This window comes from Strongylocentrotus purpuratus, unplaced genomic scaffold, assembly GCF_000002235.5.
Source record: "Strongylocentrotus purpuratus isolate Spur 01 unplaced genomic scaffold, Spur_5.0 spur5_scaffold_20, whole genome shotgun sequence".
In the NCBI taxonomy this organism is placed as follows: domain Eukaryota; kingdom Metazoa; phylum Echinodermata; class Echinoidea; order Camarodonta; family Strongylocentrotidae; genus Strongylocentrotus; species Strongylocentrotus purpuratus.
The window spans coordinates 15710664-15726691 of NW_022145606.1; the positions used below are offsets into that span (position 1 = coordinate 15710664).

Consider the following 16028-nt stretch of genomic DNA (forward strand, 5'->3'; position numbering starts at 1 on the left):
CTGAACCAAACATCTGGTCACAGCAACAGGATTAAATATCCATTGATTTGAATGCATAACAAAATAGTCTAATATTAGGGAATCGTTGTTATGGCTGAGCTTCACAGTTGACTGCCCTAATTGCAAATAACATACAGGGCCCCGTTGCACAAAACTTACCATGATGGTGAGGTTTTCAGATTGGACAGCCTTATACCCAACAACAACAACACATTTGCCACCAATGGTAACTACCCAGGAGACCTCGATTTTTATTGGCCGTTGAGCCCTGTTACCATTTATTTATTTATTTATTTCTAATATTTTGACAGGGTAGCCCATTCACCAACAAGTAGTGGTCTTCCATGGGGCCCTGAATGAACATATTTACATCGTTTATAACATTTATACAGAACAGTTACAAAAATAATACTAGTTTGCAAAATAAATATAATCATTAACCTAGTAAACAGTAATGTCAATAGGAAAATATTAATTAAGTCGCAATTATGTGAATAAGTCATGTAAATATTACAGAACATGCACGTAGTGTATGTACGGCTGAGCCATTCACAAATTACAACTTTGTTTAAACAATCTCTTAAATGAATTGACAGAGGAAGCCGTTCTCAATGAATTATCTAGCTTATTCCATTCAAATATGGAAGAAACAATTGGGCTACACTTATAACAATCAGTGTGAAATCTAGGCACACGTAAACATCCACTGTATATTTGCCTTGTATGATGCTCATGTACATCATTAGGATTGATTAAGCCTACCTGAAGGTAAGAAGGTGCTAAGTTATGAACGCATTTATATATCATCATAACTCGACTTAACTCAAACCGCTTGTCTAGTGTCATCCATTTAAGACTTGTGAACAAATCAGCCGACGGTGTGTCATATGTCTTGTTCAATATTATTCTTGCGGCCCTCTTTTGAATTTTTTGCAGCTTAGTTGTATGAGAATGAAATCGGTTCGACCATACAACAGAGCAGTAATCTAATCGTGGCAACACTAGACTGTTATAAAGTAACTTTAAGGATTTTTGAGGCAAAAAACTTTTTGCTCTCTTTATCATGCTAATGTTTTTCTGGGTAAGTTTACTTACGTTTTCGATTTGTTTAGACCATTTCAATTCTTCATCTATCAAAAGTCCTAAGCATTTGGTGAATTGAACTCTTTTGATCAAATTGCCGTTTAATGAAATGGTAAAAGATTCAATTTTCTTGAGATTAGCAGGAGAGCCTATTAACATGACACAAGTTTTTTCAGTGTTAAGAACAAGACGATTTTCCTTAATCCATGCCATGACTCTGTTTAACGCAACAGTTAATTTTTCTTCCACAACAGTTGCATCATTTGCACTGACGGTAAGTGTCGTATCGTCAGCATACATATCTATGATACCTTCAGGAGTACATTCAGGTAGACTATTAACATATATTGAAAATAAAAGGGGACCAAGAATTGAACCTTGTGGCACACCTAATTTGATGGGTGATGGATGCGACTTGGCTGCTTTGAATTGGGTCACTTGTTGTCGATCCCCTAAATATGATTTGAACCAATAAATAGTCCTATTACTACAACCTATACAAGCTAGTTTATGTAGAAGTAGCTCATGGTCAACAGTATCAAAAGCCTTACGAAGATCTATGAAGGCAACTCCAGACATTTTTTTGTTATCAATATTCAACGACCATTGATTTACAAGTTTTGCAAGGGCAGTAGCTGTTGAATGTTTAGGTCTAAAGCCAGACTGATTAGGGTGTAATAATTGATTCACGTCCAAGAATTCACTGAGTTGTTGGTGGACGGCCCTTTCTATAATTTTACTCACGATAGGTAATATTGAAATGGGGCGGTAATTATTCAAAGAAGAATTATCTCCAGATTTGAATATTGGTACAACCCGAGCCTTTTTCCATTCACGTGGAACAACTCCTGTAGACAGGGATTTGTTAATGATATCACAAAGAGACTCTGCGATAACATTCTTCGTCATCTTTAAAAGTTTACAGCTGATGTGATCTTCACCAGTTGCTTTATCTATACTCAGATTATCAATCTGTTTCAATACAAAATCCTCAGTAATCAAATTCAAATTAAATTGCGAATGAGTTGGACCAATATTATTGTCCTCGTCTACTCTCAGTTGAGACTTATTCCTTCGCAGGTCCTTTGTAATCTTAGTAGCATTAGAAATGAAAAAGTCATTAAAAGCTTCAGCAATATTTGCATTGTCTGACACATTAGCACCATCAACATTTATGCTATTGGGAGATATAGGTAATGACTTAGGCACCAGGTTTCTCAAACATCTCCACATTTGCTTACTATTGTTATGATTTTGCGAGATCTGGTCTGCATTATATTCTCTTTTTCTTTTCCTCATGAGATGAATAACTGTATTCTTTAGATATTTGTAGGTGTCCCAAAGATCATCACTTTTGTTAGCTTTAGCAGCTTTGAGAACTTTATCACGTTCCGTCATAAGCTTAACAATCTCGTCAGATATCCATGGACATGCCTTTTTTCTTATCCGCTTTTTACATGCTGGTATGTGCTTGTTGATTATATTATTGAATAGAGTCAACCACATATCCCACGCAACATCGACATTATCTATATCTTTTATGACCTGCCAAGGAGTACTTCTCAATTCATTGTAAAATTTCTCCTCGTCAAGATTTTTAAACGAGCGAAATTCTGCGTATTCATATTTGTTATGGATCTTTGCACTAAAATCGCGAACCGTATACACCAAATAATGATCACTTATGCTAGTTTCAAATATTCCCCATTCATTGTAAAGTTCCTTGTCTGATACAAATATCAAATCAATTAAAGTAGAAGAGGTATTTGTAACTCTTGTGGCAGTATCAATTAGCTGACTCAGCCCGTACATATTTGTATAAAACATTAACTTTTCAGCATTCAGATCAAGTTGGTGTGGCATACAATCACAATTGAAATCACCTAAAATAATACAGCTCATATCTTCCGAGAGAGCAGAGTCCAAATTTTCGTCTAATTCTTCAAAGAAATCAACGTGAGAATTTGGAGGTCTGTAAAACTCTCCAACCAGGATGGGAGACTTATTTGGATAATGCAATTCAAACCAAAGGCATTCTAAAGTAGATGAAATCAAATCATCCCTTCTTTTATAATTGAACCTCTTGGATATATATACAGCCACACCACCACCATGTCTCGTACGGTCTCTACGTAATAAAATATAATCATCTATATACAATTCAGAATCATCAATCATGGAGTCGCAAAATGTTTCATTTAAACCAATAACATCAAATGATGCATTTCTCAGAAGTAATCTAAGTTCGTCAATCTTAGCAACTAAGCTATGAATATTCAAATGGGCACATTTTAAGCCCCTGTTTCTAAACGGAGGTACTGAACCACCTTCCAACTGTTTAATGTTACTCTTATTCAGTTCATGAGATTGATCCTGAAGATTATGATGTAGTATGCCAGTATCAGAGACAGAGTTTCCGGCCCCCCCCCCTTGAGAAAAAAATCATGTAAAATCACGTGATTTTTACCTTTTTTGGGGGTTGGGCCCCCCCCCCCCCTGGCGCTCAAGGGGGGGGGGGGGGGGTGCAAATTGAATTTTTTTTTGAGGATCAAAAAAAAAAAAATGTGCTCACTACCCCCCCCCCCCCCCCCCCCACTGAGCGACTTTTCGGCCGGCGCGATTTTCAAATTTTCGGGAGCAAAAAAAAAAAAAGTTGGGCCTCCTCCCCTAAGAAATCCTGGATCCGCGCCTGTTGCCATGACAAGACGTAGATGCTCGTCCCACCCCTGTTGAGCTTTTGTCAGTGGAAACATTGGAAGAGGTAAGAGGACACTTTTTTTTTTTTTTTTTGTCTCAAAATTTGAAAAATTGACATTTTGCTCCGTTGGGGGGGGGGGGGTAAGGTCACCTTTCTTAGGTCAGCCATGGGGGTGATTTTTTTTTATTTTTTTTTAAATAATTAAAAAAAACAAAAACAAAACAAACAAAGGGGGGCGGGGGGGGGGGGTTTAGGGATTTTTTAGGGGGGTTTACACACATAAAAATACCAAAGGGGGGGGGGGTTTAACCCCTCAAACACCCCCCCCCCCCCCTGCGTACGCGCCTGATGGTAGTTACCCCCGTAGTTACAAATGGTAAGTTGTAAGCAACGGGGCCCTGGTCAGTGGGTACCTCAAAGGTGTACTGCTCTGTCACCACAATTTTGAACGAACTTGCGACTAGCATGGAAGAAGGGTTAACAAGGAAACTTTTAAGAGACTGTTTTCCTTGCCAAGAAATCCAATAGGAGTAAATTCAAAATACTTTCAACCGGCTTACGAGATTCCTTCGACTCTCAGATGATTTTTTTTTTTTTTTTTTTTTTTTTGGGGGGGGGGGGTTCATTTTCCTTTAAAGGTGTTACAACGTTTTGGTTTGGGGTCATTATTTGGTTCAAATGAACATATTGAAAGCATATGCGATCCTACAATATTGAGTGATCGTTGTCGCGGTTGAAATCGAGTCTTAAGTGGTGAAATTGTAAATAATAAACTGTTTTCGTTGTATATAGCTCCCTCTCAAGGTCAAGATATTAATTTAGCTATAAAACAATATTTCTTGACTAAAATTGACCGATTGGCTATTCCCGTTGGAAAATGATATATCCCAATTACATATTCTGAGATGTTCATGGTCGTAGGCCAGGCGCTATTTGAAAATTATCGAAATTTACCGGGAGCACCGGTAAATTTTGACATTCAATTTTTCTCGGAAGCAGAAGTGTTTTAGGGGCTAATTTCTGTAGTGCTTATAATACATCCACAGGGGCATCCAAATATGTCAAAATTGTAAATATTCTTCATCCAGCCAATTTTCAAAATTTCCCAAAACTTTGTATTACCTTTAATGACAGCAAACGTGACGCAGAAAGTTTCAGAGGAAAACAAAAATTACCTTTCACAATATGTAAACAAGCTCTTCATGCACGGTTTAAAACAAAAAAAATCACTTGCAATGATTTTTTCTTCTTCTTAATTTTCATGGCAGAAGACTATTTAAATCTTCAATCTCTCGTTAGGTCTAACTTAATTCGATCTTGAAAACACGAGTATCAACGCTTTCTTTGGTTAAAGTTTTAATGAAAATAGAAAAGATACACTGATAGATTTTTGACATTTTAAAGCGCAAGCTGATAAGAATACTATGCCTATAATATCACCGATTCCAATATCGCATTTTTGTTTTTTGATTTCGTTTCATAGTTGTCTTTATTAACCCGCCAACATCCGTCTATGGCTAATCGCCCATCCATACATTAAACACACACACACACATGCACACACGCAGGGGGTGGGATGTTTTGGGGGTTAAACCCCCACCCCCCCCCCCCCCACACACACACACTGGTCTAAATATCTTTGAGTTCATTTTAAATTTCTGTATTAAATGATTTATGGAAATGTTAATTACCGGTACTGTCACAAAGACTTTTGTTTTCACTAAATCTAGATTGTTTTGAGGTGAGCTTTTTAATTAAACCTCAATTTGTTGTTGTTCGATCGTATGAAAACGAAATGTGCTTGAACATATTTTGCATGGGGTCAATATGCCCTCCTCCTTTTTCCCCTCCATCCTCTACTTTTCTAACCTTCTCTTCCCTTAAAGGTAAGACCAGTATTGGAAACGCCCCAATTTCAAAAAATGAAATGGAAGCTCACATTACCAATCATGTGAAAGAATATGTTTTGACTAATACATGATGATAACAAATTTGCCGGGAAACCGCCTACTTATTCATATATTTGGTAAATTTGTTTCTCTCATGGTCTGTGAGAGATATAGGGTAGTCCCATATACATCTTTCTGTGTATAGTGCTTGTAACTTTACGAAGAATGGGCCAAATTTCTTATCATTTTGATGATTCCAGAACCTTGCAGATGCTAGATGCTAGATGATCAACCTTTTCTGATCGATTCCACAACGTTTCTTTCACAATGCAATCGCATGACCATAACTGGTCTTTACCTTTAACATTCTCTTGTTGCTCCCGTTTTTTCTCTTCCTAGCTCTCGATCATCTTTCTTTTCCTTTGAGACTAAGACGGTACACAAGACGCAGACAAGAGTTGTTCCTTTGAAACCAATATTTATTTGTGAAACTAAGTATTACCAAAAATAAGCCATTTACCTCACATTGTATTAAATCATTCTGTCCCTTCCATTCCCATATATTTTGCAACATTTGGAATGCCTTTTAATACCAAGATAACACAATTTTTGGTGAATTGTCAACCTACAAAACACACATACTTAAAGCTATATAATATAATTTTACGTTAATCATGATTTTCAATTACATATTTCTTCGTGCAAAAGTTACCTTTTGATGAATATTAACACTACCAAACACAGAGATGCATATTCATGACTATATTGAATATTCATGACTACATATGAAATACATGATCTTAGGTGATAATCTATAGTGTCTTTCTACAAAACCAACAACGTGCTCTTCGTATAATGCATGCAAATATGCGTGAAACATAATGCTCTTTTTTAACCAATCCCACTTCAAACACAGCGACAAATATGAGATGTTCATTCATTTCCACAACTAATTTAATTCAATTTTTGTTTGGTACTAAAAAAAGAGGTATGCAAACTATCTTTTGTATTCCATCCTCAAAAAAAATACATGGAGAAAAAGAGATAAATAAATGAATATTCAAAACCAACTTCTTTCTATGATATGGAATTTTCCAAAAGTGAAGCTACATAATATGAAATCCATAATAGCACAGGACAAACACTGGTTATATACACCACATAATCGTTAAAATAGGCACAGGAATGGACTCTGTATAAACAGTATTATTTGAAAAGATAACAGTGAGTGTATATTACTAATACCTGTTTAAATGCAGTGCTTAAGTGCAGGAAAAATGGGAACACTATTCATGTAGGTAAAAAAAACAGATGCATTACTGATTCACAAATAAGGTGCAGCGTTTAGGTGAAGAAACAAGACAAACAATTATTGACCTATTGACTCCTGGATCCGGGTGGCTCCTATATAAAGCCTATAGGAATTCAACGATTCAGTTGTCAACAGGTTAATATAGGCCTATGAAAGTAGAAAGACAGTATTATGAACGTTTATTCTTGGTTTGAAAGCTCTGGTTCGAGAGGCAATATCTGGACGCAAATCTGTGTAATATTTAAAAAAAAATTGAATCAAGAAATCATCCGAACTCATGTACAAATCAGATCAACTACACATGATAAATGTTGTCTAAGCTGAAATGCCCACTGAACTCATACGTTACAGAACCACAAATATTTTTTAATATTGACACAATACATTTTTTGGAATGGCTTTATGTGAACTTGTACGTAAAATTTCTAGTTAGCAAAGACTACATTGTCTCATAATATCACTTTGAGCCTCTGGACGTGACAAATGATAACATTCTTTGGAATGGCTCTATGATTTATATAAGATTCCCTTGTTAGTAAAGACTTTTATCTTTTTTTCTCTCTTTCTTATCATATCCCTTTGGTCGTAATCAAAAGCACAATCATATCTTGATTCAAAAGAAAAAAAGGGAAAAAAAAGAAGAATTTTTTTGTTTAAAAGGTGAAGGAAATGATGATAATGATGCCAAACTATGGGAAACATGGCATAGGTAAGAATTAAGATTGGAAAATCAAGGTAACATTTTAAAAAAAATCTGGTATGAAAGTATTTTGGAATAGAAAACTGGAATGATGATGCATTATCAGAGGAAATTTAAACCTCACAAATAACATTAAATGCTAGAGTTAAATCATGATCATAAATGGAACATTTTTCGTTCAATGAAATAGGCTCGGCACAATGTTCATTCAGTGAAAACTGAGGTGTAGTACTACACCAATTTGTCACAAATTACCATGTGCAATTGTATCTTATAAAATTATCATGCACTAAATATTCATATTATTCTGTTAAGCAACACCTGGTAAGAGGTAATAAATGTATAACATGGCACTATACGTCACCCTTTCTTCATCTAAGAAAAAACAACTTGTACATGCAAATTGTTAAAGAGACACATCAAATGTATAATACATATTCATATATATAAATTGTGGTCATAATGTGAGCAAATGCAATCAAACACGGTATCTAAGATTCTAAAAACAGATTTGTACATGTTACCTTATCGCTACAACCCTGCAGGCACGAAAGAACAAAAAATAGAAAGAAATATACAACACAATCATTTGAAATGATAATACAGATTTACAACTAAAAGAAGAAAGAAGCGAAAAGTATACTATTTTTTTAATAAGTATTTAAACGATGGAGAATTGGATAGTTGTGTGTACAGTGTGAGAATTTATTTAAACACACTTTTTTAGCATTTAGATAAGACATCATAAGTCACTTTTGGGACGAAACACAGAAAACGGTTTTTGATATAAAGGAATGTTTGATTACAACTTACACAAGAACACCTTCATATGAAAGATTTGGGTTAAGCCGAGCATATACACATCATATGCACATGGAGAATGGGATAGTTGTGTGTACAACGTGAGATAATATTTAATAACACTTTTTGAGCATTAAGATAAGACATCATAAGTCATTTCGTGATGGATCACAGAAAAGGCTTCTAATACAAAGGAATGTTTGATTACAACACCTGGACCCGTTGCACAAAACTTACCATTGATGGTAACTTTGCCATCAATGGTAACTACAATGGAAACCTTGATTTTGATTGGCTGTTGAGCCGTTACCATGGTTACTTCAATTGATGGCAATATTACCATCAATGGTAAGTTTTATGCAACGTGGCCCGGAACACCTTCATATGAAAGATTTGGGTTTAGCTATACATGTTCATATATGCACATCTCTTTACTCAATACATCATGGAAATCCACTCATATATCTTCATACGGGTACTTGCGATTTATGGAAGAACGGACATGGCACGGGATGCCTTGCTTGTTTGATTTGTTTCTATAAAAAAATCCTGATGATATACATGTATACACTTATATTTCTTTGGATGATCGTTTCATTTGCATGTTATGTATTAATACTGGCCTTAAAAAAAAAGGTACCGGTACATAGTATTTTGGTGAATAAACGACACATTCAAAGATTTTTTAAAAATTGAATGGAAATAAATCTTGATTCACAAGTCTTTCGATTAAAACCGACTAGTTTATGGGATTTGATAAATATTGTTCTATTTTAAGCCCTGTTTGTTCATACCTTATGATTTGTTGAGGCTTTTGTTTCCACTTTGTTTTTGTTCCTATGCTATTTGTTGCTAGATTATAACATGTTTGAACTCTTACAGACAGGTGAAAATTGAAGCATATTACAAGAACCGTATTTTGTGAATCTATTTTTTTTTCCTACAAAGGTTCATGAACACTTCTTACTTTAGTATATAAACATGTACCAATTGATTTGTAAAATATACTGATGAATTATGTATTCCTATGTTTAGTTCAAATATAAATGAGAGCTGAGATTGTGTAGTGCAATAATAGCATTAACCGGCACCAATGATTGATCTAATCCAAATTAAAAAATGTAAATCAAGTATTAATCTAAAATTACAATGCTAACATACTTGCATTTTATATGAACCGCTCATTTTCTACCCTCAAAAGCAAGGAATATACAAATATCATTGAATTCTGCATAGGTTCTATGTTCTATTTTTCCTCTTAACTATTTTTTCGCTATTGGAAGAAGCCAAGTGACTGCCACAATGTTTAGAGGATATGATATCTATTACACTGCGTGTGTGTGGCAAACGTCTAATGTGGCAGACAACTGTTCTTTCCATGATTGGATCAAAGCTGGTTAAGTGTTAAAAAGGGCATTTATCATAACTCATACTTCACTACGAATCGATATATATTTAAAGTCGATAATTCATTGGTCTCGCTGTCAGTCTCTTTAAACATAGCCTCATATGAACGTCAGCACAAGGATCTTAAATATAGTGAATAATAATACCGTAGTCACATTCGTATAGCTCTCAATATAAAGCGATTTACATTGTAATTATTATATATTATAATTGCTCTGCTCCCTGGGGTGTATTCCCAATAGGTGCCATTTTACAAGCGCACACATGCCAATCAAACCACATTTATGTTCTTATCCTACTGGGTACCCATTTAACACCTGGGTGGAGAGTGGCAAATGCAGATCAATGCCTGGCCAAAGGACATTAGTGCCGTGGCAGGACTTGAACCCTGTACCTTGTGATCCACAGTCCAGTGATTTATCCAATGGACTATATCTACCTCTCTTGCGTTAAGGCACAAGTTAGAACCTTCAGTATACTGGACGGTGAGCCACAATGGACATTTCTTTCGTTAGGTACTCGTTCTTTTTTTCATGATCAATGAAATAAAACGAGAAAAAAATACAACCACGGTATGATATCGAAAGAGATTATCCATCTGTAAATCAACATAAATCTCCAAAGACTATACTTATACATGTATATGTAGTTGCAGTAGTCATTAAACAAAATATATCTTCAAAAAATTGGAAACAATATATGACATGGGTCGAAAAACAGGATATCTTTTTCTTTTCGCCTACAAATAATCAAAAATTAAGACAACACGGTATATTTTACATTGCTAACAACATCAAAAATCACCAAAAGCAATGTTTACACAAAGTACAGACCTAAATACTTCTTTATGAAAATCATCCAGAAATATACTCACAAAAAATGAAATTTACAAAAAATCATACTGTCATTCACATCATCAGCTTACTACTATACAATGAAAAATGACATTTTATATTGGCGCGAGATATGTGCAAGGTCGGGGTTTCGGTCGGGGTTAGGATCAGGGTCGTGACCTTTCAAGAGTTCTGAGCTAATAAGACCTGGTCAAGCGCCATGATGCAGGCGAAGATGGTCATGACCATCTTGGGGTTGACCTCGACGATGTCCTCTGGGAGGGCATAGACCATGGCGCCACTCTTGCGAGCGATGGTGATGGCGTACTGAGCATTCTTCAGCTTCGTTTCCTGTGTTGACAAAAACAAACATGAAAATGAGTAGATGGGAGTAGGTAAAACAACAGAAAATACATGAAACTGATTACATGGGGATATTAAAGCAAAACAACATAAAATATGTAAAAACAAGCGGATGGGACCGAGTAAAAGGACATGAACTATGTGTAACTCTTTATTCATTAGCAGTCCATTGTTAAAGATAATACAAAATTTTGGGAAATTTTGAAAATTGGGTGGTTAGTGATTCTTTACAATTTTGATACAATTGGATGCCCCTGTGGATGTATTATAAGCACTAGATAATTCAACCCCTAAAACACTTCTGCTTTTGAGAAAAATTGAATATAAAAATTTACCGGTGCTCCTGGTAAATTTGGATAAATTTCAAATAGCACATACGGCCGTACAATGGTAGCTGCGACCATGAAAATCTCAGAATATGTAGTTATGATATATGATTTTCAAACAGGAATAGATAAACGATCGATTTTAGTCAACAAATATTGTTTTATAGCTTAATTAATATCTTGTCCTTGAGAGGGAGCTACACAACATAAAGAGTTTATTATTTACAATTTCATAACTTTAGACTCGATTCCAACCGCGACAACGATCACTGAATATTGTAGGATCGCATATGCTTCCAATATGTTTATTTGAACCAAATTCATGACCCCATACCAAAACTTTGTATTTAAATACCTTTAACATTGATGACACGATTTAAAAACACATAAGACAGGATTAGCCTTGAGTTTTATCACCAACAGGCTTTATATAATCATCTGTTTTTCCCCATATGTTAAAGTAATCATCTAAAATTTGAATCACACAAGGTCTCTCCAAGGGGCGATGTGGTATTTCTTGATTGGCCAAAGGATTTGCAGTCCACAGACTTGTGCATCCATTAATGGTATTTTCACAAAGCCTGGTGTCAGAATATTATGACCTTCTGCACATGGAAACTGACAACCCACTTCCTTTAAAGATGAAGTTGAGTTCTGGTCATGCGATTGCATTGTGAAAGAAACGGTGTGGAACCGACCCGAAATGGTTGATCATCTAGCATATAAGAATTTGTGTGTATTGCAAGGTTCTGGAATCATCAAAATGATAAGAAATTTGGCCAAGTCTTGGTAAAGTTACAAACACTGTACACCGAAAGATGTATATGGGACTACACTAACACGTGGCGTAAAAAGCCGGCCCCCCGATTTTTACGATGTTACATGCATATTTAGAATATGAAGGCATTTTAAGAGCCATGCTTTTCAGGGAACATGTCTTATCTGATGTTCTTCCACACTTGCATAATAAGAATGAGTAATGCTCACAAATTATTTTTCACCTCTTCCCAGAACTCAACCTTCTCTTTAACCCTTCAGTGCTGCTGCATGGCCTTCCATACAGTCGGCACACACATTAATAACTATTTCTTATATGGCGCTTTTCAGGAAGGCCCTATCAAAGTGCTTTACAGATATATATATTACTACCCCGGTCATCGGATTCAGGCTTACCCGCACACAATATATGCACATTCTCCACTCCCTGGGGAGCATTCCAGCCAGGCGTCATTTTTACAAGCGCACACTAGCTAATCTAAGCACAGTAGCTTTCGCATCCTACCGGGTGTGAGCTTTGTCAATAAATGTATCAGGACAGGTGAGTGTTTCACCAAGACTATAATCGAATCTCAGTTAGACTTAACTATGACAGGCCGTTCATGCCATTGTTTACTCTCACCATTTACTGGCATTGATCTCTCAATGGAAGTACAAATGATGGTCACAAGTATACAGAACTCACATCTTTGGATAATTCATTATTTTTTGAAGGAAAAAATATTATCTGAAGATCATAATGGTGGGAGCAAACGGTGGCATGAACGGCCTGCCATAGCTACATGTAAGTCCAACTTAAAGTTAAGGTCTTAGTCTTTGTGAAACGCTCCCTAGCACATGCATTACTGCAGCCTGCTTGGCACCTCTCCTTAATTCTCACCTCTGAAGTGCTGGGGTCCTCTCTGGGGTCAATGTAGAGGTCAAAGTTCACACAGTTAGGCTTGATGGCATCCATGAGGTCAAGGATCACCTTGGAGTCAGAGATGGATGGATCTTTAAAATGTGAGATCTTGGACTTCTTGCCCGCCTCTTCAAGCTGAAGAAAAAGAAAAGAAAAAAAGCCCATAGCATGGATATTAAAGATATGTGTAAAGGCACATTGTAGTAGAAGAAGTATTAATAGTGTTAGTAGTATAGTAATGGTCGTTGTCGAATTATTAGTAGTAATAGCAGGATCAGTTGTAGTAGTAGTAGTAGAAGCAGTTACAGTAGTAGTAGTTGTAGTAGTAGTAGTAGTAGCAGCAGTACCAGTAGCAGAAGTAGTAGCAGTAGTAGTAATAGTAGTAGTAGTAGTAGTAGTAGTAGTAGTAGTAGAAGTAGTAGTAGTAGTAGTAGTATTATAGTAAATGGTTGTAGTAGTAGTAGTAGTATTAGTTGTATAGTAATGGTTGTATTAGAAGTAGTAGTAGTATTAGTAGTATAATAATAGTCGTAGTAGAAGTAGTAGTAGTGTAAGTAGTATAAATGTTCGTAGTAGTAGAAGTAGTAGTAGTATTAGTAGTATAAATGGTTGTAGTAGTAGTAGTAGTATTAGTTGTATAGTAATGGTCGTAGTAGAAGTAGTAGTAGTATTAGTAGTATAAATGTTCGTAGTAGTAGAAGTAGTAGTAGTATTAGTAGTATAAATGGTTGTAGTAGTAGTAGTAGTAGTAGTAGTAGCAGTAGAAGTAGCAGAAGTAGTAGTAGTAGTATAATGGTAGTAGTAGTAGTTTGTTTGTTCGTTCGTGTCTCCTTAGATCAAGATTAATGTAACTTAATTAAATTAAATTAAGTTCTTTAGGAGTAGTAGTAGTAGTAGTACCTTGTTATTGGCCCATTCCACAATTTGAGGGTCCGTCAGAGGTTTGTCTGAGTCATTGATCTTCTGTAGGATGCCCAAGGTGTAAGCTCTGAGCAGCTGCCAGACAATAGCTGCACATAAGAAAAAGAAAAAAACAAAATCAAACAATGCTACTATACAACACAACATGCATCCTATGCAAGTCATCACTCAGGCCTCAACAAAGAAGATGTTTTATTGCCCTTTGCGATCGCCCTAAAATCTTGAAATGTACGGTCAGCAAGTTTTTATTTTATTTTTTTAAGGTTTTTTTATAGGAAAAAAATATTAAAGCATTCAAAACTGAGAAATATCGCCCAAAGAGGGAGAAAAAAAAAAGAATAGAAAAAAATGGGTTTTTTTCTAGGGCCTAATGCCTAAGCAGTAATAATCACTGGTATTTTAATTTTTTGTTGCACAAATTTTATTTTCGCTTTTCACTCATTGATCACAAATTTCAAAAACAGCCAAGAAATGATGCATTTCGAAATCACTAAAGTAAGCCATGTTGCCTGTCCCACACATGGCGTCCATACACTACAGCACGAGCTGTCATCGGGTCATGCAGCGCAGTTTGAGGCAACACCGAAAGTTATAGAACACCTTCATAGATTATTTTCAATCGCTTCTCTTGATATTGTTCTTATAATACTATGATTGTGATACTCAGTAATGAGTTCATAATCCATGGAAGTAGAGTGATGATTATTGAAAATATATGTTATAATATACAGTATATAATTGATGGTGGTTGTGGATTTATACAAATTAAAAGACTTGCGAAAAATTGTCTTTGAGCCCTTTATTAGCGAAAATATCATTGGCTTCTCTAGTATATCAATCAAGATGGCGACTCCCATGGAGGAATGGCTATCAAGCAAGTCGCATCCTACAAAGACATGGTTATCATATAGGAGTAATGTCAAGATTTGGTTAAATGGCTGAAAATGAATACGAGCATTTGCTGTTTGGTAGATTTCAACTAGGATCATTAGTTATTTGGTGGATTTCAACTAGGATCATTAGCTATGGCAGGCCATTCATGCCACTGGTTGATTTCACTATTATTCTCTTAATTATGATCTTTTGACAATATTTTTTCCTTCAATAATGAACTATCAAAAAATGTCAATTCTGTAGACTTGTGACCATGATTTATACATCCCGTGAGAGATCATTGCCAGTAAATGGTGAAAGCAAACAATGGCATGAACGGCCTGCCATTGTTAAGTCCAACTTAAAGTTGATCTAAGTCTTCATGAAGCACTCCCCAGTGCCCTGTTTCACCAAACTGGTTATCAATAAAAAATGCTATATTTCTATGAAAAATTTGCTCTCAACCAATCAAATGCCACGATTTCAGTAGCTTATAACAGTTATTGTAACCTGATAATGATCTTAGTCTTTGTGAAAGACCCCCCTGATCTTAATTTCCATTTCAAGTTACCTAGCGTTAGGGTCTGGTTCCCGTCTCGGATGTCCTGACCTCCGATTCCAACAAGGGAGAATTTCATCTCTCGTCCGAGATCGACGGCGTAGTTGCAGTTCTCGATCTTCTTCATGTTGCCGCCCATCTTCTTCAGCGTGGCACCCTGGTTGACCTTATCCCAGTTGACAATTCCAGGATTCACGTTGTTAATAAGCTACAAGCAATCATAATCAAAATCATTATAATCATTATTACAACGTGTTCGAAAAGTTGAGCCACTCCTACTACCCATCCTCTCCAATCGGCGCTATAGTTCTCCTTAGAACTATAAGCTAAGAAAGATAACCAACAGTCTTTTTAAAGACTACCAACAGTCCTTTTCAGGACTACACTCACTCAAGAAAGAAAGATTACTGAGAGTCCTTTTCGGGTCTCCCCAATCCTTCCCCTCTCTCACATGGTGCAACCGTAAGCCTACTGTATATTATTACAATCATTGTTATAATAATGTTATCAATATCCTTTTCCTTATTATTATTTTGATTATTATTTACATTACTGTTATTCCTATCATTACCATATTTTATATAA

The 16028-nt window shown here is 35.8% G+C and overlaps 1 protein-coding gene across 1 annotated transcript in view; it reads right to left on the reverse strand.

Moving 5' to 3' along the window:
* Window positions 1-6131: 6131 nt before the first annotated feature.
* The window catches only part of LOC105445738 (plastin-3), a 38521-nt gene continuing 28624 nt past the window's right edge, over window positions 6132-16028 (reverse strand). The window contains exons 12-15 of the mRNA XM_030992855.1: window positions 15456-15651; window positions 13991-14100; window positions 13070-13225; window positions 6132-11074 (exon numbers count right to left, since the gene is read on the reverse strand). Coding sequence (XP_030848715.1) covers window positions 10907-11074; window positions 13070-13225; window positions 13991-14100; window positions 15456-15651 — 630 coding nt within the window. The 3' untranslated portion in view covers window positions 6132-10906. The remainder of the gene's footprint in view (window positions 11075-13069; window positions 13226-13990; window positions 14101-15455; window positions 15652-16028) is intronic.